The sequence below is a fragment of the Cibotium barometz genome, chromosome 25 (genome assembly GCF_041138505.1).
Source record: "Cibotium barometz isolate CiBa-2024 chromosome 25, ASM4113850v1, whole genome shotgun sequence".
NCBI lineage: Eukaryota > Viridiplantae > Streptophyta > Polypodiopsida > Cyatheales > Cibotiaceae > Cibotium > Cibotium barometz.
Window position 1 is genome coordinate 51,629,977 of NC_141070.1, and position 21,024 is coordinate 51,651,000.

The 21,024-nt window shown below is 36.8% G+C and overlaps 1 protein-coding gene across 1 annotated transcript; it reads left to right on the forward strand.

Annotated features, from left to right (window-relative positions):
• The first annotated feature begins 1,289 nt into the window (after positions 1-1,289).
• On the forward strand, positions 1,290-16,591 carry LOC147624708 (uncharacterized). Its single transcript, XM_086819867.1, has 4 exons — positions 1,290-1,322; positions 13,328-13,608; positions 13,694-15,407; positions 15,480-16,591. Exons 1-4 carry the CDS (start codon positions 1,290-1,292, stop codon positions 15,840-15,842), a joined length of 2,391 nt encoding a protein of 796 aa, XP_086675993.1. The 3' UTR covers positions 15,843-16,591.
• The last annotated feature ends 4,433 nt before the right edge of the window (positions 16,592-21,024 follow it).

A 21,024-nucleotide genomic window follows, 5' to 3' on the forward strand; every position in this document is an offset into this window, starting at 1 on the left:
TTTTGACATTTAAAAATACACATTCATTCCCCTGTAATAGAATACTTGTGAGCTTGAGTATCATTAGATTCTTACATAGCTTGATGGTTGCTTTCTCCCTCTCATATGAGGTTGTCTTCTACTGACCTCTTGTGAGTGAGAACTATAGTGAAGGCAACCTTCTCATCACCTCCATCAAGGTGGTTGAAGCTCTATCTTCACACCCATAGCCGTGAAAGTATTCCAATGTGCGACAACGAAATGAGGATGCGAATAATGGATTAGTGCACCCACATAGAAAGTTGCATTTTGCGGCTTTATACCAAAATACCCAACCACAAATGTTTTGATAAAGGCAAGGTAAGCTCTATAATTTGTGTTGCACTCAAGGACTAGCCTAGGGCTTAGCTTCCATCCATTTATACATTTGATTTTGATGTTTTGAAGCTTGTTTTATATTAGGTTAAGTTCACTCATGTAGATTATTGAGATTAGAGTTCTCTTTGGGGATTTCTTAATCGTCGATTAGACTGTGATTAGTAGAGTTTTCAAAAATTTCTATGATTTCATATAATTTGATCAAACCTCTGTAGAGGGGCGATTTATACGGGTGCAACTAAGAGTGCGAGTGCGGGTGAGAAAGCTCGGGGGTGGTAAGGAGGTTCGAGCTCTACCATGGAGTGCAGTTTACATCAAATTGTACTTCTCTCCTAATAAAAAATTCATGGTGATTCTCTACTATATGGAGAAATCTTCTTTTTTGTGTTATTGTGTGAAAATCTCTACTATATGGAGAAATCTTCTTTTTTGTGTTATTGTGTGAATTTAAATTGTTTGATGGTGATGATGAGAGTTAGGAGGCCTTATTTATGAGCAAGCTCTATATTACATTTATGTAATTTTTGTGTGTTGTTTGTTGAGGTCCTAGTGGGGTGAACATGCGCCTCATAAGTTTTTACATGGTTGCTTGGAATTGGTTACACCAACATATATTTTCCTTTAATGTTTGCCTAATTTATAGGCTCCAAATACATGCTAAAAGAGAAAAGAGGTCACGACTATAGCATCCCTCAATCCCTCCTTAATTCATTCCTTAAACCTCTCTTATAAAGTTGGTTAAGGTGGATGCCCATGATTCAAGCTTTGAACCTTTGAACCTTTGAACCATGATTCACTCTCTTTAATTTATGGATGATTTAATTACATCTTCTAATGAATATTCCCTCTCAACTAAATTATCCATCACTTATAGACATGTGTGGATTTACGAAGCTCTTCCTAGGCTCTAGTTTCACCCTCTTAGTGTAGACATGTTTGGATTTACCAAGCTCTTTCTGGCTTTGGTTTTATTAACTTAATCTAGTAAAGTATTACAAAGAGTAGAGATATAATGTGAGTGGCTTTGGTTCGAGGAAGCCTTTTAGAAGGCCCATTCATTGGCTACAATAAGGTTGGCCTTGTCTTTGGAAACTTCTTCATCTTCATTGCTTGTAAGGTTTATTGTTGATGACCTCTTTTTGATAAAGTAATCCTTCCCTTCATGATTAGGCTTCCACAATGATTAACTTTCTTTTTGAAGTAATAATCCTTTTAATAATGATTTATTTTTCCACAATAATTGCATTTGCCTTTTCCTTTAGAAGTCCCTTTGTTGAAGCTTTTGTTGGAGTAGAATGCTTGATCTTCACCTCTTCATTTGAGCTTATTTTCTTCTTCTCGGAAGGTTGGAGATGGTAGATTCTTAAGAGTAGTGACAAGGTTGCCATACTCCTTAGGCATGCTCTTCAAGAGCACTATATAGCTACATCTTCATCATCTTCTTCCATTGGTGCTCTAATGTGATCAAGAGTTGAGTTATAGGACTCTTCATGTGATTGATATGAGCAGTAAAAGATTCATGGGAATCTAATTTCAACTCAAAGAATTCAATCTTCAAACTAATCTTTGAGTTTTTCTCTTTTTCCCCAAACAGTTTGTCAAGTGCTTCCCATGCTTCTAGAGAAGTCTCTAAGTCAGAGATGTGGTGTGAATATAATTGTCACTAAGTGTTAATGCAATGATAGCTAATGCTTTATCATCACTAGTGATCCATGCTAGCTCCGCATCCCTAGTGCTAGGCTTCTTCTCCTTCCCACTAACTATGCTCCAAATGCTCTCCCAAATGAGATGATACTTGACCTTAATTTGCCAAGTGTGGAACCCATTCTCATCAAATTTATCTAAATGAATAAAATGAGATGCCATTGTGCAATAAGGGGATCTTAAAACTTGGATGTATGCCCAAGGTTAGTGTCTAACCCTTTTACAACTTGCTTAAGCATGTGTGTGCTCATAAACTCATATAAACCCATTGCTTTGGCATATGCATAATAATGAGGTTTTTTTTTTGTTTTAGTGATAAACTTCTTGGCTTTAGTCTTGACCTTTTTATGAGAATTTGATTTGGAAGGATAAGGTATTGTGTATACCAAAAAATGCTCTAATCTCACTTAATCCTTCACTAATCCAACTTGAGTTTTATGCAAAAAAACACACTAATTTGGAAGATCAAATCAAGTACTCAAATTAAGCGGGATTTTGAGTTTTTGATGTAATACAAGGCTAAAGCAACTCCTCCCAATGTGTGATTTGAATCACCAATGGTCTAATTAATGTTGAAATAAGTGATGTTAGAGTGCCAAGTCACCTAGCCAAAGAATTCCCATAAGCTCAAAGCAACACTTTCAAGCAATGAAGTCAAGTAAGCTCTCAAGCCTCTCTATGAGTACAAGCCTCTCTCAAGCCTCTCTATGAGTACAAGTAAGCCAAGCCCTTTTTTAGGTGGTGTTTATTCATCATTCAAGAAGCCCACAAACCAAAGCATATCTTATTTAGTGTAGTAGACGAGGCGGGAGAAGCAAAAAACCAATCACTTGAATCTATCAATGTTTGGGCATTATTATCATGGTGTTTTAAGCTAGATCTTTAGCTCATGCCACTTCTCCTCATCTACGGCAAGAAGGGTATGCAAAAAGCCTCATCAAAAACACCTTTGTGATTTTCTCAATTAAAGCCTCTAATTTTTCCCTTGTTAATTATAAGATTAAGCTATTAATCATTATCATTAAGACTTGATTAGCATAAATTAGGCCAAATTAATGTTGAAATTAGATAGTTGGAGTATTAATCTATTGTGGGAAGCTCTCTCTTAAATCAAAATTCGTCTCACATGTTTGCATTGCTCAATTTGAGTACCTTTTCACCGTATTTAGTGCTTTGATAGCACATAGTTTGCAGAGAAAATATCTAGAGGGAGGTAATTCAAAATTGAGATATTTTTGGATATAAAAATTCTCATAGTGTCTAAAATGGTTTCCCCTGAAACAGAAATTCAAAAAGAACTTTTCAATGTGCAATTGGAATTAATTGAAAATAGGTATAAAGGACCTTAGCCTAAGGGTCCAGATTTTTAGAAATTTTTGGATTATGGTCCAATTAAGGTTCCTATGGACCAATATGATTAATCCAAATGTAGGGAGGAGATAAATTGAAGAATAAAAGAAACCCCCCCCCCCCAAAAATGAGTAAATGCTCACATAAGATGAAGAGTGGACTAAGGACCAAAGAAAACAATTAAAAACTGAATTTTGACACCTCAGTGTGTGTGGGGATCTCCCCTCATGAAGTAGGCGCCTTTTTATCATCATTACTCCCAATTTTTAATCAATAAAATGAGATATTTTCATCTCTCCGCTCTTCTATTTCAAAACTATATCCAAAAAGTAAGCTGAACTGACCCAAAAATGGTCAAAAATTTACTAAACTGATCTGGAAAATTCTAGAATCAGTTTCCTTGGTTAGAGGCTCACTTTTTTCTATAAATAGAAGCCTCCCCCTTTGTAAAAGCTTAATGGTGTTTATGCACTGTTACTCTGCTCTCCTATCCTGAGCCATCTACATAAATTTTTTTAATAATTCAATTGTTTTTGGCCTAATCCTCTCCAAAGTGAATTGGTGGCCACTCTTGCTTCAAATAAGAGTAGAACACTCAATCCCTCAAGCCAAAGGAGAGCTTACAAGCTCCATGTAAGCTAATTTTCTTACTTGCTTCAAATAAGAGTACAATCCCTCAGGCCAAAGGAGAGCTTATTAGCTCTATGTAAGCTAATTTTCTTACTTGTTTAATGACGAATCTATGGTTTTCCTAATTTTTATGGCCACCCCCTTCTTCTCTTTACATTCCAACCTTTCTCAATCCTAAAAAGATTAACTAAAGGATTAATTAAACTCTTCTTATTGTTTACTCTCTTGAATTTAGAAAATTATGTAGATTAGAATTTTATAAATCTAATTTGGGTTAATTTAAGTTAAATAAAGAATGATAAAAATGAGAAATGGTCAGCCATACAAAGGAGGTTATGGCAAAATTTTCCAGAATTTTGTGGAAAAGAAAGTTTGTTTTTATGTTATTCCAAAAGAGTAGTTTCCACCATTTTTGCATCTAAAAGAAATATTCTAATTACTCCATGTACATATTCACCTATGAATATGCATGGATATCACTGATATTAATTATTAAATTTGAATTTTATGCATAGAAAGATGCATAAAGGAATTTGTTTTATTACAAAAGTGTTATTCTCATTAAATTTGATTTTTATGCATAAAAAGATGCATTAAGGAATTTTTTTAATTACAAAAGTGTTATTCTCATTAAATTTGATTTTTATGTATAGAAAGATGCATAAAGGAAATTTTTTTTATTACAAAAGTGTTATTCTCATTAAATTTGATTTTTATACATAGAAAGATGCATAAAGGAATTTTTTTACTACAAAAGTGTTATTCTCATTAAATTTGATTTTTATGCATAGAAAGATGCATAAAGGAATTTTTTTTATTACAAAAGTGTTATTCATTAAAATTGATTTTTATGCATAGAAAGATGCATAAAGGATTTTTTTTAAATTACAAAAGTGTTATTCTCGTTAAATTGATTTTTATGCATAGAAAAGTGTTATTCTCGTTAAATTGATTTTTATGCATAGAAAAATGCATAAAGGAATTTTTTTAATTACAACAGTGTTATTCTCATTAAAATTGATTGCTATGCATAGAAAGATGCATAAAGGAAATTTTTTATTACAAAAGTATTATTCTTATTAAAAAAAATTTTAATGCATAGAAAGATGTATAAAGAAATTTATTTTATTATAAAAGCGTTATTCTTATAAAAATTTGATTTTTATGCATAAATTAATGCATAAAGAAATTCTTTTTATTTTAAAAGTGTTATTCCCATTGAAGTTGATTTTTATGTATAAATAGATGCATAAAAGGTTTTTTTAATAAAAGTATTATTCCCACTGATGAAGTTGATTTTTATGCATAAATAGATACATAAAGAATTTTTATATCAAAATTAGAATTCTCTTAAATTCTATGAGTATTTGATAAATGAATAATTAAATGCTCTAAGAGAGAAATTTCTATCGTTTTATATTCACACGGATTGTAAAAAGAGAATTCAAGAAATCTATCGAGATTGAAATATTGAGATAAATGATTAATCTATTCCTCATTGGAATTCGTAAACTAATTTAGAAATCAGTTAAGAAAGAAATTAAGTAAAATAGTAACTGAATTATCAAACCCTTTCGAGAAAGATAGATCAGGAAAAATCTTATCCGACTCCAACCTTGAATCAGACTATGACCAAGACCAACAAACTCTTTCATCAGTGTTGAGGAAAGAAGGTGTGACTAGTTTAGAAAAATACACTCAAAACTCTCGCCAAATCTGAAACTAAGTTTGAGACCCTTTGAATTGATATGTGGATCAAGGTTATAAAATTCGAGGAATTCTGGTATGAAATTCAGAATTCCAATCAAGAAGTTTTGGGGATACTGATTCAAGAAATACTCCTTGTATTTAAAAGAAAATTAAACTGAAAACTTGCATAGAGATAAGATGTGATGTGAAGAATGGATGTGGATGTGTATGTGAAGAATGGATGTGAATGAGTATGTGAAAAAATGTGATGTGACATGAATATATGTGGATGTGAAGTGATAGATATGAATGTATGGATAGATGTGAGTAGTCGTACATGTGAACGATTGGATAGATGTGAGTAGTCGTACATGTGAACGATTGGATGGATGTGGATGAGGTGTGTATGATTGAGATATGATGTGGATAGGAGTGATGTGATATAATGTGAATAGAATGCATGTGATGGGATGGTTATGAGAATGAATGTGGTGGATATGAATGAATGCGATGGATATGAGTGAATGTGAATGCGATGGATATGAGTGAATGTGATGTGATGGATGTAAATAGATGTGATGTAAATTAATGTGATGGACGTGAATAGATGTGATGTGATGTGAATGAATGAGATGTGATGTCATGTGAATCAGGATGTGAGTGAATGAGATGTGATGTAAATTGGGATAGATGTGATATGTGATGTGATATGTGATGTGAGTGAATGAGATGTGATGTAAATTGGGATAGATGTGATATGTGATGTGAATGAATATGATGTGATGAGATGTGGATATGGGTAGATACGAGTAGATGAGATCTAACGCGGATAGATGATGAGAAAAGATGTGATGAGATGGAAAATGATGTGATGAGATAGAAAATTATGTGATGAGAATGGGAATACATATGAAATAAATGAGGATTGATGTGGAACAATGTGGAAAGACGAGAGTTTGTTATAGAAACTGTATTTATGACCTACTTTTAAATGACTGTTTTATGTCAAAAATGCCGGGGAAGCATTTTGACCATCTTGTGAATGAGGTCATTTGGAGACCTATCTGATAAAGTTGAATCAGTTGATAGAGAGAGGACGTCTCGCGTAGCAAGGTCGTCAGCCGAGGTCTTGACCAGCCTCAGTTCGATTTAAATGGTGGGCTACCGGTACGGTGGATGAGGGACTAAGGAAGCGGCCTATGAGTGAAGTGCTAGGTGACCTGTGAAGGATCCTAGAGGGTGCTGACATATGATGCTCGGGCTCTGCGTTGCCGAAGATACCCACACGTACATCGTGGAAGATATGGGAACAAGGAGAAGAGTTGTTTTCTGAATTCGGGCATGGATCTGGTTGATTGACCTTGCTGGTCCTCGAACGGATGAGTCCATGGCTCTTTTATATGGATCTGTTGGTTGATCTTGCTAATCTTCAACGGAGATTCTATTTTTATTTTTATAAGTGAATATATTGCTGGGTACTATGAGCTAGGAACTATCGAAAAGGCCCCTGAGTGGATAGGTGGTGAGCGTTCTGGTTTTGCCAATGATGCCATAGGTGTTTCATTAAAAGATTATTTTAAAGAATCTGTGAAAAAGGCAATTTCATATTGGTTTTGTAAGTGGTGTGACTAGTTTTAAGTTTGCATGAATATCCAGCTAGGGGCCCTGGGAACTCTTTTCCCTGGTACTCGAGATAAAACCTAACCAAATTCTTAAATGGGTCCCATCACTATAGTCGTTGGTGGGCGGTTGGCTAACCCAGGGACTGGATGGTAGGCTGGACTAATGGATCCCTAAATTGAGACTCAATTCTGTTATGGAGCAAATCCTGGATAAAAATTGTTTTATGGAAAAGAATCCACGGTTGTGCCTCTCAATGAGGAAAAAAGCGTTGGTCTCTATGATCCAAGTGCAAGTCTTTTCCTTGATCTGATTATGGGACTTACAAGTTCGCTCAGATCAGTTCAATTAGTTAAGACTCTTGACTACGTTAGAGTAAAAATATCCTGGAGGAATCGCCTGTGCTTTTCGGGCGAGGGAAGTTTTTTCGGGTTCGGTTTTGGAAGAACCGAGGGATTAGTCTCTTGTCCGGATATACGTGGGTGAGGCCCCGACGAGTGAGGGACCCTACCCCGTGCAAGAAGTGCTACTTTCGTTGCTAGCACCCCAGAATTCGTTGCGCAGTGAGGACAGGGATCTTTCAGCTGGTATCAAAGCGAATTGGCTAAAGTGGATCAACCGAGAAGCCAAAAATGTCAAAAATTTATGAAGTAACAGTAAAAAGTTAGAAATGTGTGATGAAATTCATACAAATTGATCTTCAGACTGAAATTCATAAATTAGTAATTGGGTCTTTAGATGGAAGTATCGCAATTGCATGGAATCCTTGACTTGCTTGAGGCCTAGACATGATGGTATTTACCTTATCGTGACTACCCGTATATACCGAGGGTATAACTGCAGCTCTTTACTGGCAGTATATACGAGTAAATCTAAGACCTTGAAATTATAAGCAAAAATTCTATCTAAATGACGAATTCGAATGTGGTTGATATGATTTTAAAATTCTGATTGAGAACTGATGAGTTGATTTGGATTCTGATTGAAAAATGATGATTCCTGAATTTTGGTTGAAAAGCGATAAGCAAAGCAAAACCCTAATGAGGATGAATGGGACGAGTTTTTGTAATGATGTTCGTAATTGGAATGACGATAATGACTTCAGCAAATCACTATGAGATTAGTGGATTGTGCTGACAGATTGCTACTGTTAACACTTGACCCAGTGGATCAAGCTAAGGGATGATAAATTAAAAATCTGTATAATTGAAGTTCCCATGGACTGTTCAGATGGAAATTTCGGTCTAATGGACCATTATTGTGTTAAGGATATGAATGATATGATCTGAATGAATTGTTATTTGATGATGAGTTCTATATAAGGGATCTTTATCCCAGGATTCTTGTAGGTTCACCAGACTATAAGGAACACCAGAATCAGTTGGATCTTAAGGAAAAGAGTTGTCCTCTAGTTTGCGAGATGAGGACATCTCGTATTTTTTAAGTGGGACAGGATGTAAGATTCCTCCCTCCAACTTTTGAGGTGTGCAGGTGTAAGAATCTCCCCTTCTGATCTTATAATTATTCCCCTCTCTGAAATAAAAGAAAGATCTTGTTTTACCCTGTTTTGGCCCGACGAGAGAAAATGTCTAGAGGGAGGTAATTCAAAATTGAGATATTTTTGGATATAAAAATCCTCCTAGTGTCTAAAAATGGTTTTCCTTGAAACAGAAATTCAAAAAGAACTTTCCAATGTGCAATGGGAATTAATTGAAAATAGGTATAAAGGACCTTAGCCTAAGGGTCTAGATTTTTAAATTTTTTTGGATTATGGTCCAATTAAGGTTTCTATGGACCAACAAGGTTAATTCAAATGTAGGGAGGAGATAAATTGAAGAATAAAAGAACCCCCCCTCCCCCCAAGAATGAGTAAATGCTCACATAAGATGAAGAGTGGACTAAGGACCAAAGAAAACAATTAAAAAATTAAATTTTGACACCTCAGTGTGGGGATCTCCCCTCATGAAGTAGGCACCTTTTTCTCATCATTATCCCCAATTTTTAATCAATAAAATGAGATATTTTCATCTCTCCTCTCTCCTATTTCAAAACTAGATCCAAAAAGTAAGCTGAACTGGCCCAAAAATGGTAAAAAATTTACCAAACTGATCTGTAAAATTCTAGAATCAGTTACCTTGGTTAGAGGCTCACTTTTTCCTATAAATAGAAGCCTCCCCCTTTGTAAAATCTTAATTGTGTTTATGCACTGTTACTCTGCTCCTGTCCTGAGCCATTTACATTAAATTTTTTTATAATTCAATTGTATTTGGCCTAATCCTCTCCAAAGTGAATTGGTGGCCACTCTTGCTTCAAACAAGAGTAGAAACCTCAATCCCTCAAGCCAAAGGATAGATTACAAGCTCCATATAAGCTAATTTTCTTACTTGTTTAATGAAGAATCTATGGTTTTCTTAATTTTTATGTTTTGCAGATGTTGAATTAGATTCAAATGCTATGCCTTTGATAAAAAGGCCACCCTCTTCTTCTCTTTACATTCCAACCTTTCTCAATCCTAAATTGACCTTGAAACACAGTATGCCACATGCAATAATTCTTCGATAGTGAACACACATCTTTTGCATTCGACTAAAGGATTAATTAAACTCTTCTTATTGTTTACTCTCTTGAATTTAGAAAATTGTGTAGATTAGAGTTCTATAAATCTAATTTGGGTTAATTTAAGTTAAATAAAGAATGATAAAAATGAGAAATGGTCAGCCATACAAAGGAGGTTATGGAAAAAATTTTTAGAATTTTGTGGGAAAGAAAGTTTATTTTTATGTTATTCCAAAAGAGTAATTCCCACCATTTTTGCATCTAAAAGAAATATTCTAATTACTCCATGTACATATTCACCTATGAATATGCATGGATATCACTGATATTAATTATTAAATTTGAATTTTATGCATAGAAAGATGCATAAAGGAATTTGTTTTATTACAAAAGTGTTATTCTCATTAAATTTGATTTTTATGCATAAAAAGATGCATAAAGGAATTTTTTTATTACAAAAGTGTTATTCTCATTAAATTTAATTTTTATGCATAGAAAGATGCATAAAGTATTTTTTTAATTACAAAAGTGTTATTCTCATTAAATTAATTTTTATGCATAGAAAGATGCATAAAGGAATTTTTTTAAATTACAAAACTGTTATTCTCATTAAATTAATTTTTATGCATAGAAAGATGCATAAAGGAATTTTTATTTTATTACAAAAGTGTTATTCTCATTAAAATTGATTTCTATGCATAGAAAGATGCATAAATTTGATTTTTATGCATAGAAAGATGCATAAAGAAAATTTTTTCTTATAAAAGTGTTATTCTTATAAAAATTTAAATTTTATGCATAAATAGAGGCATAAAGAAATTCTTTTTATTTTAAAAGTGTTATTCCCATTGAAGTTGATTTTTATGTCTAAATAGATGCATGAAAGGATTTTTTAAATAAAAGTGTTATTCCCACTGAAGTTAATTTTTATGCATAAATAGATGCATAAAGAGATTTTATATCAAAATTAGAATTCTCTTAAATTCTATGTTTAAATTTTATGAGTATTTGATAAATGAATAATTAAATACTCTAAAAGAGAAATTTCTATCGTTTTATATTTACACAGATTGTAAAAAGAGAATTCAGGAAATCTATCGAGATTGAAATATTTAGATAAATGATTAATCTATTTCTCATTGGAATTCGTAACTAATTTAGAAATCAATTAAGTGAATATTCAAAGAAAGAAATTAAGTAAAATAGTAACTGAATTATCAAACCTTTTCGAGAAGGATAGATCAGGAAAAATCTTATCTGATTCCAACCTTGAATCAGACTATGACCAAGACCAAACTCTTTCGTCAGTTTTGAGAAAAGAAGGTGTGACTAGTTTAGAAAAATACACTCAAAACTCCTGCCAAATCTGAAACTAAGTTTGAGACCCTTCGAATTGATATGTGGATCAAGGTTGTAAAATTCGAGGAATTCTGGTATGAAATTCAGAATTCCGATCAAGAAGTTTTGGGGATACTGATTCAAGAAATACTCCTTGTATTTAAAAGAAAATTAAACTGAAAACTTGCATAGAGATGAGATGTGATGTGAAGAATAGATGTGGATGAGTATGTGAAAAAATGTGATGTGACATGAATATATGTGGATGTGAAGTGATAGATATGAATGTATGGATAGATGTGAGTAGTCGTACATGTGAACGATTGGATGGATGTGGATGAATGAGATGAGATGTGTATGAATGAGATATGATGTGGATAGAAGTGATGTGATATAATGTGGATAGAATGCATGTGATGGGATGATTATGAGAATGAATGTGGTGGATATGAATGAATGAATGTGATGGATATGAATGAATGTGATGGGATGGATGTACATGGATGTGATGTAAATGAATGTGATGGACGTGAATAGATGCGATGTGATGTGAATCGGGATGTGAATGAATGAGATGTGATGTGATGTGAATCGGGATGTGAGTGAATGAGATGTGATGTAAATTGGGATAGATGTGATATGTGATGTGATGAGATGTGGATATGGGTAGATGCGAGTAGATGAGATCTAATGAGGATAAATGAGAAAAGATGTGATGAGATGGAAAATAATGTGATGAGAATGGGAATACATATAAAATAAATGAGGATTGATGTGGAACAATGTGGAAAGACGAGAGTTTGTTATAGAAACTATATTTATGACCTATTTTTAAATGACTATTTTATGTCAAAAATGCTGGGGAAGCATTTTGACCGTCTTGTGAATGAGGTCGTGGGACACATTAGGGGAAGGTTGAGGTCTATGGGGGCCCTTTAAGCTACCATATTATGTTTTTAAGTACTTTTGCTTAAGGACTCTAAGCATACTTTGACTAGGCCTGACAAGGGGATCTTTATGCAATCATTATTTGAATTTCTATTTTTTCAAATATATATTTGCTTGAGCTAAAATGGGGGTAACTTTTTGGTTTCCCCAAATTCAAAATGGCTGAAAAGCCTTCCCTCCACGTTTAGGTCCCCCCCCACTTTCTCTCTCTACATTCTCTCTCTAAGACGCCCTCGTTTCTCTACCACTCTCTTTCTCTTCCCCTTTCTCACATTTGGGTGTGCCATGGCTCTGCATCTCTGATTAGTAAGCTTCCATAACCTGTGCACTTCCAAATGCAGATATCTCACACTCTCTCATCCTCCATGCCTCATCTTTTTATCATTTTCTGCTCTCTCTCTCTCTCTCTCTCTCTCTCTCTCTCTCTCTCATGTCTTTCCCCCATTGAAGTGCAGAAAATCCCTCTGTCAACCTCCATAGCTTCAAAGCTTACCATTTTCCATTCTTGCATTGTTTACCATACATATCCCCTACTTCTGTCTGCAATCTACATCTCTCTCTCTCTCTCTCTCTACTGCATTATGCTGCAAAACCTCAATCTACCATTTTCTATGCCTCTTGCCATCTTTCTTGTCCTTTCTCCTATTACCTAATCAGAAGATCTATGACCTTCTAATATTTTTTACAGCAAAACTTCATTGCACTCTCCTCAGAATACCCTATCCTCACTCTTGCATTGTGTTCTACAAGAAGCTCTTTTCAGCATTGCCTAACCCTAAAGAAAATGCCACTTGAAGATATATCTAACAGAGCACCAAAGTTCAGGTTACATGTAGATTTGGCTGCTGAGTATGCTACAATCCGCAACACAAAATCAAGTGGTGTGACCGATGTGCCATTGGGTACTCTTCGATCACAAGGGCGAAAATGTATTGACCTCTGGACGAATGGATTCATATACCCTATTGACCCGCTCACCAATGCTCCACCTCATTTTGTTAATATCACTACATTTCTTAGTTATGTAGGTGATGGAGCTAATGGTCTATTTGGCTATTGTAGGAGGCTTTCTTTTGTTGCAGCTCAGGAAATGCATTCAAGACTGCATTTCCGAGGCTTATGGCTTGAGTTGCAGAAGCAACACAAGAAGGAAATTGATAGGCTTGAAGAAGTGGTGAACAACTTGAAAACTCAGAATCAGGAGCTCCAGAAGAACAACTTTTTGCTTAAGCAGGCCTTTGATATTGAACGGGACAAGGTGAATGCAGCCAAACAGGATGCACGAAACAAGCAACGACACCTTGCAAGCCTGAAGAAGCTTCCAGTAGGCTTTCGACAACGGAAAAGAAAGCGTCAGTCCCTAGAAACCTTGGCAATCCTAAGTGGAGCAAGAAAACGACGTGTACGAGCAACAAGGTAACTTCTATTCTTGCCATTGTTTTGCAGGCCTTTCTGTTTTGTGAAACATATTGATGTTATTTTGTATTTATGTGCCATGTAGAGATATTGCTGGGGATATGATGGGATATGAAGGTGGTGCTGAGGAATGTAGAGCAGGCATATTGAAACATGTTGTTAAGTTATCAGACATATATAAGCTGCTAGAAGATCCCACATGCAAAATATCTAAGCAAATCCGAAACAGAATTTCTGGAGAGCTGCAAAATATGGTAAGCCCCATACAGATTATGGATGCATGTGATAGTGCTGGTGTCAGTAGGAAGGGATATGAAGCCATCTACAGGGTGTTTACACTAGGTCATCGTGCTAAAGGTTTTCTTCGACCCATGCTACCAACTCCATACAGTGTAACCATGGCAAGAAAAAGTGCAAACTCAGAAATTGCGACCATGTTAGGTGGCTACCGTCATGTGGAGGATGCTCTGCCTGTATGTACTACAAAGGTATTTGAATACAACAAGTACAACAATGTCTTTATTGATTTAAGGACCCTTCAAAGAGCTATGATTTCTTATTATGGTCTAAGCATTGAGGAGTGCCAAGGTCAGGCTGTGTTTGTGTTAAAGCTTGATGAGTGTCAAATTGTAAAAGGACGAAAATTAGAAAGAGTCAGCCTAACACTTATGAACAGGGCTATCAAAGGAAATCTGGAACAGGATGATAATCTTCTTGACTGTAGTGCACAAGCCTCAAATTCCAACAAGGGAAGTCAATCTCAGGGAAAAGATTACTATGGAGTGCAATCAGAAAAGAATATATGGTGGTTGGCAGCATTTGAGCTTCCACAGGAGACGAATGATACATTGCTATGGTACCTTACCCGAACAGGCATCCCAAATGTCATATCATTGCAATCAAAAGGAGAAACTTTGCATGTGGAAGATGTAGGAACATTTACAATTGAGTGGCACATGGCAGGTGATTTAAAGACATTGAAGTGTATGCTGGGATGCAAGCTAGGAGCAAATACTTTTTTTCCATGTATTTATTGCTGCCATTCAAAATCAGGGTATATTGATCGCGGCAAAGCTTCAGGCAAGGTTGCAGCCACCAAGACGACCAAATCTCATGCAAAGGGCAAGAAAAATGTACAACCAACTTCAATGAGTGCAACGCAAAACAAAGATCCAAAGAAACCTATGCAGTGGGTTAATGGCATCATGAATTGTAATACCAATTGTCCGCCTAATCGTGATCAAGAAGATATCTCATGGAGCCCTATATTAGAGATTCCACTTTCCCGTGTTCATATTTGCACGCTTCATGCTAGGTTACGCATAATGGACAAATTACTGAAGTTACATATCAATTATGCATGGAATATGGAGCCTGAACATCTTCGCAACGAATGCATCAGTAAGCTGGAAGATGTCCTTTCAAGTGTGGGGCTTCATGGTGGTGCTGTAAAGTTGACTAAGGATACTAAAAAGTCAGGACCGGGTCAGGATAATCCAAACAAAATATGCATGGGTGGGTCCAAAGCAAGACACCTTCTCTCAAATTACGAGGGGTACAATAGTCACACAAAATATGAATTATGGAAGGCCATTTGTGAATGCAACACTTATTGTGGGAATAATGCAGAGCTTGGTCTCAAGCGGGCAAGGCTGTGGGAGTCACTTGACAAAATGATTCAATTGCTAGAAAAGGCTCCACTTGTTGCTGAGGAGATTGCAAACTTGAAGACTGCAATACATACATTTACTCAGCAAATGGTTGATGCATGGGGAGAAACACATATCACCCACTATATGGTATTTACCTTTCTATCTATTTACTGATATTAATTGCCAAATAGTAAAATTCTGATATGATCTTTGTTGCAGCACATTATATTTGCCCACGCACAGTTTTTTCTCGACGAATATGGTCCAATGGCAATTTGGAGCACCCAAGGAATGGAGCGCTCTCATTATCAAGCTAAGGCAGCATACTTTAAGAACACGCAACATGGTGGAGGTGGTAAGGAAAAAAGTAATGCCTTGCATGAGATGTTTAATTGGTTTTATCGCAGTTTGGGAGGTCGACGCCGACAAAAACCAAAAGGGCAGGTGTCATTACTACGAAGGGTTGTAAAAAATGTCAATCTGCAACGAGCAATTGCATGGCGAGCATCAAGTGCTGTGCATGGGATGCGTGAGTGGTTCGCTGCGCGGAGGCGTATGGGTCGAAAATGGGTTCCATATTAGAAAATTGTAGCCTTTTTTAAGTTAGAGCTTTTTTATTAATGTCGAGATTTTTTTTATTAATAAGTTTTTTTTTCAAAAACTATATAAACCTGTGAAAGTGAGTTTTAAAATTACATTTTCACGTTCATTCACTCGTGTAAGTCAATGGATGGCTAGAACTAAGCACACTGCACGCAAAACTGAGAACCCAAACGTACGGTCTGGTGCACACAACTTAATACACGCAGTAGCCGTGGCACAGGCATTTCAACAAGTGCAAAAACGTATCAAAAAGAAGCATACAAGCATGGACAAAGAGGTAGAGACCCGACAGGAAGATGTACAGCCGGATGTGTTCTTAGGACTGGACAATATTGAGGATGTCTCCAAGCAGCCTGGAGACACCAGCTCATTTAGAGCCACGCGTACACCATTCCCCCGACCTCTCTCAGAGGCTGAGCAGCAGGAGCGTGTGCTGGAAGAGCAACAATGCCAGATGATGAGGAGGATCATAGAAGAAGAGAGCAACAGCAAGCCCTATTCCCTCAGCAGCTACAAGAGGAGCTAAGGGTCGCATTTGAGGAAGACCAGGAAGCACTTCTGTGTATTGAGCAAGAGCAGTTTCAACAAGCTGCTGACTTCTATGAAGCAGAGGAAATAAGCCATCGTGAAGAGCAGGATAGGCTCTTAGCACAAACACTACATGAGGAACTTGAGAGGCGTCAGCCCCCGTCTCCACCTAAAAAACAAAGAATAAAGATTCGTGTCAAGAGAAAGAAGGAACGTGCAAACAGGCAGCAAGAGGTGGAGATGGAAGAGGAGGATCGACGACAAGTAGAGGAGCAAAGGGAGAGGGAAAGACTGGAGCAGGAGGAGCAAAGGGGGAGGGAAAGACTAGAGCAGGAGGTGCAAAGGGAGAGGGAAAGACGGGAACAAAGAATTCAAGAAGCACGCAGATTAAAACAAGAACAAGAAAAGAAGAAGGCAGAAGCAAGTAAGAGAAGACTAAATCTAGATCCAGCCGAGCAAGAAAGGCGAAAAAATTTTAGAAATGATAGACAACCATGGGAAGAGAGGTCGCATCCACCACCACCCCCTGTAGCCAACAAGAAGAGAAGATGGAAACCAGGGACCGTGGCTCTGCGAGAAATCAGAAAGTACCAAAAGAGCACATACCCCATCATGGCGAAGGCCCCCTTTGCAAGAGTTGTAAAAGAAGTCATCGACAAGTACAGTGACAAGGTCACTCGGGTACAGAGTACGGCACTGGAGGCCCTCCAAGAGGCGTCAGAAACAATTTTGGTCTCTCTGTTTCAAGATTCGGTGCTGTGCCATGCTCACGCCAAAAGGGTGACCCTAAAGCCTGTTGACATGGCACTTGCACTACGTTTATGTCAGGATAAAGCGCTCCATAAGGAAGGCTTTATAGGATAGGATTAAGCTTTTAGGCGGCGGCCTTTGTGCCTTTTGTAATCTCGACATTGTAATACATTTTTTTGAATCTATAAGATATTGTCAATGACTCGTTAACCAACGTATTCATTTGTTTTAACTGTTATAAAAGCAGACATTTCATTTCTTGTACTGTTGTTTGAATGAGAGAAACTGTTGATCATGTATTAAGAGCCTTAGTTAAACTGGAACAAAATTTATATTATTGATAAGGTGATTGTGAAACATTATCTTGTTATACGTGGCATTGTTGTTGGCATTGAACAGAGGATCCTTACATAGTGCAGAAACAAAATTATATTGAATTTATTTTCGGTCCGAAAAAAAGGCTTAAAGCTCAATAAGGCCTTAGAAAAGCTCAGGGACAAAAAAAAAAAGTTATTTGGGGCTCAAAATCACCTGGTGATGTCTGGCATTAGATAGAACAGTTTTTAAAAAAACAACATTTTTTTTAATGTTTCTAGGCAGAGTAATCATCAAAATAAAGTGCACACAATGCATTTTTGTGTGAAAAAATGATCAAAAAAAGGGCTGTGCGCTACGGCGCGAATTTAAGCCTGGCCGGCAATTTGAAAGGCTGAAATTCGCGCCGTAGTGCACAGCCCTTTTTTTTTATTTTTTGACTCTATCCAGCATTATGTGCACTTTTTTGATGAAAAATATGCTTACAAATATCAAAAAACATAAAAAATTCTGATTTTTTAAAAATTGTTCAGATTTTGTACTGCCAGATTTCAGCTGGATGTTAAGTGACATTCAAAGAACAAAGATTTGATCATTATCAATGAAATTTCCTACACATTCACATGCCTGCCAAAAGTTTAGAGGGCACAGTGCTGACACAACAAATAAACAAGAGAAATGGTTCAGACTTCTTAGAAACATTACAATTAAAAAAGTATACATTTTGTATTGATTTCGTAGAAAGAAAATTACAAGTTCCTGAGAAGATTTCTGAGAGCTTCTTTAGCTTCGTCACTCTGTGTGGTTTTCTCACCTAGGCTATTAGCTATAATAATAGGATTGGTTACACCTTTGGAGATTGAAGTGGCACAGTGGCTTAGCACGTGGTCGGTGTAGTTGCCTGCAAATGTGTACATGGCTGCCTCCCTGCTAATAAGTATACATTTGTTTGCATTATTTGCTAGCCCATCTTCGGTGAGAATCCCACTTAGAGCTTTACACTTGATGAGCTCTGCTTGTGCCTCCTCAGAGTACTCTAAATGGATTACTCGAATAAATGATGGAGAGAGGCTAGGAAGGTAATGAATCAGAGAGGTGTCTCGTCCATTAGATTGCACACGAACTCCACCTCCACGTGCAGCAAACTTGTCAAAAATATAAGCTTTCTACAAGAGAAAAAAATCAGGTGTTAGTAATAACTCACTTATAAATATAAAGGCACAACTTTGATTTAACCCCACCTCAATGTCATCATCACATTGGCTAATGCGTGGGTTGCATATGTCTATACTGCTTCCACGCTGCTCAACTGATGTATCTACATGCAAGCGCTTATGTGGTTGAAATGCTTCTTGAGGGACACTTTCATACTCTGCTGCTACATTTTCTATAGCAACAAGAGCATTGGAAACAGTTTCCTCAATTGTACGTTCTGTATCATAACCTTGGAATGCTAGCGCTTTGGTAAGATCATGGTCATCAAAATCAATCTGTACACCTGCAGTCTGTTGCTCAAGTGTGTCTTCTTTGCAGAAACCAGACCCAATTGCTAATATGCTTAAGGCCTCATCCTCCCTTAACCCCAAGGATTTACAAATGTCATCAAGGAAAAGAAATTCCTTGTTATCCATGATGATGGGATTCAAAGTGGTTACATCCAACTCAGGGATCTCTTCCACAATTTCATCCCCTTCGAGGTCACGATGAGGCTCTTCATCCTCAGTTGACCCTTGTTGGAGAAGCACCAAGGCCATGGATGCTTCAGCTTCTTCTGAGAAAACCTCTTCCACCTCGCCTTTGGATTCCTTCACAAGAGCTACTTCTTTTTTCACTACCTTTCCCTTCTTTTTTTCTGTATCCCTGGCTTCTTGCAGAAACAGTGCTAACGTCATATCCCATGAAAGGAAGGTGGTGCCTACATTACCAACCTACAATTCATAAACGGTGTCATCATCTTCGACCCTATAATTGCTAGATGTAAGCCCTTTCAAAAATCGGTTGAGCCTGAATCGGAACGACTTGTCACCATGGTACAGATGCCTGATTAAGTCCACTGGAACCCATTTAGTGGTGGATTCAGGCAATTGCACGACATATTGTGCCACTACATCATTCATGTACTGTGGACCTGCTCTTGAAAAGCCTCTGCATGAAGGTCTATAGTTTTTTGCATATCGATCACCCCCTCAAAAATGGCGATGTTCTCACCTGCACCTGCTGAGAGCCCAATTTTCTCAAGTTTTGCGCGTAGCGAGTTAGAGCTTGAAGCCATGGCGGGATATTGAAGGGAAATAGAAACTGCAAGATCTTAAGAATGAAATGAGCTTTATAGAGCAAAACCTATTCTTATAAAGCATTCCACTATAAAGTTTAATAAATTTATAGAACATACTTAAAAATTTTAAAATTAACAAAATTAAAATCCAAATTGCAGTGAAATACAGAGGACATTGGGACTATGGTGCAATCAATAATTTTGTATTCAAAAGTACACCGCTACAAATTATTGCCCAAAATCACTCAAAATGTTACCTAAGTCTGCAACTTAACAGTCTTTCAAGCTAAGGACCCTAGGGGGCTCCAATGACACACAAAGTGTATGTTTCTCTGACCTTTGACGCATGGGTCGATTAGAAACAACAAACTTGAATTGGTTCCTTACATTAAAGGACATGACAATACGATCTCTCAACTGAGCAAAATTCCAATCATCATTAACTACCACTGTATGCTCCTCTCCTGGGTGAACTTCAATATGAAGTTCTACCTCCTCCCTAGCATAGAGATCAGAGTCCAAAGCCTCCCATTCACCATGCGAGCATTTCCACCTTCTAATAGGGTACACCATAGTTAGATTTTGCTTGCCTATCTGATACCTGCATCTTACCATTGACATTACCGCTGAGCACTTTATTACATCGCCCTTATGTTCTGCCACCTTGGTGGTCCAATCGCCTTTTAGAAATGTATCTAGAGCTTCAAAGGCCCCATCTTTGCTTATCCACATTGTTGGGGTGCGATGGAACTTGCCTGCTTTGAAAATAGCAATAAACACATGTAAAGGCATGAAAAGAGATACACTTATCCTGTGGGATCCATATGTAGCCTTTAGGCTTGACTGAATGTCATGGAAAATCCTGCGTTGAAAGCTCTCCATTGTAGTGGGGTCTGGAATGGGCCATTCCGGGCTATTTAGTGCAGGAGGAGAAATTGGCTCAAGTGCTCCAAACCTTTCCCTCTGTGGCACAACATATGTTGCAGCAATGAAAAATACTCCTCTATTTGCAAGTTCGGAACTTGTTTCCCCAGCATACATAAGCCTACCTAGATCAACATGACATGCTTCGAAGGTCCCTGTAAAACATTCTAGAGGCTGCCATTCCACACATGTTGAAGGGAAAACATCTGCATACAATAGAATACATTGGAGTTCTTGATATTCACATAGTCTTCATGCAAGCATTTCTCCAAAGCAAAGAAACATTAAACAAGGACTGAAACTTACAGTTAGTTGGGAACGGTGGTGAGTTCTCATCTTCAAGATGTATTTGGCTTGAGGTGTAAACAT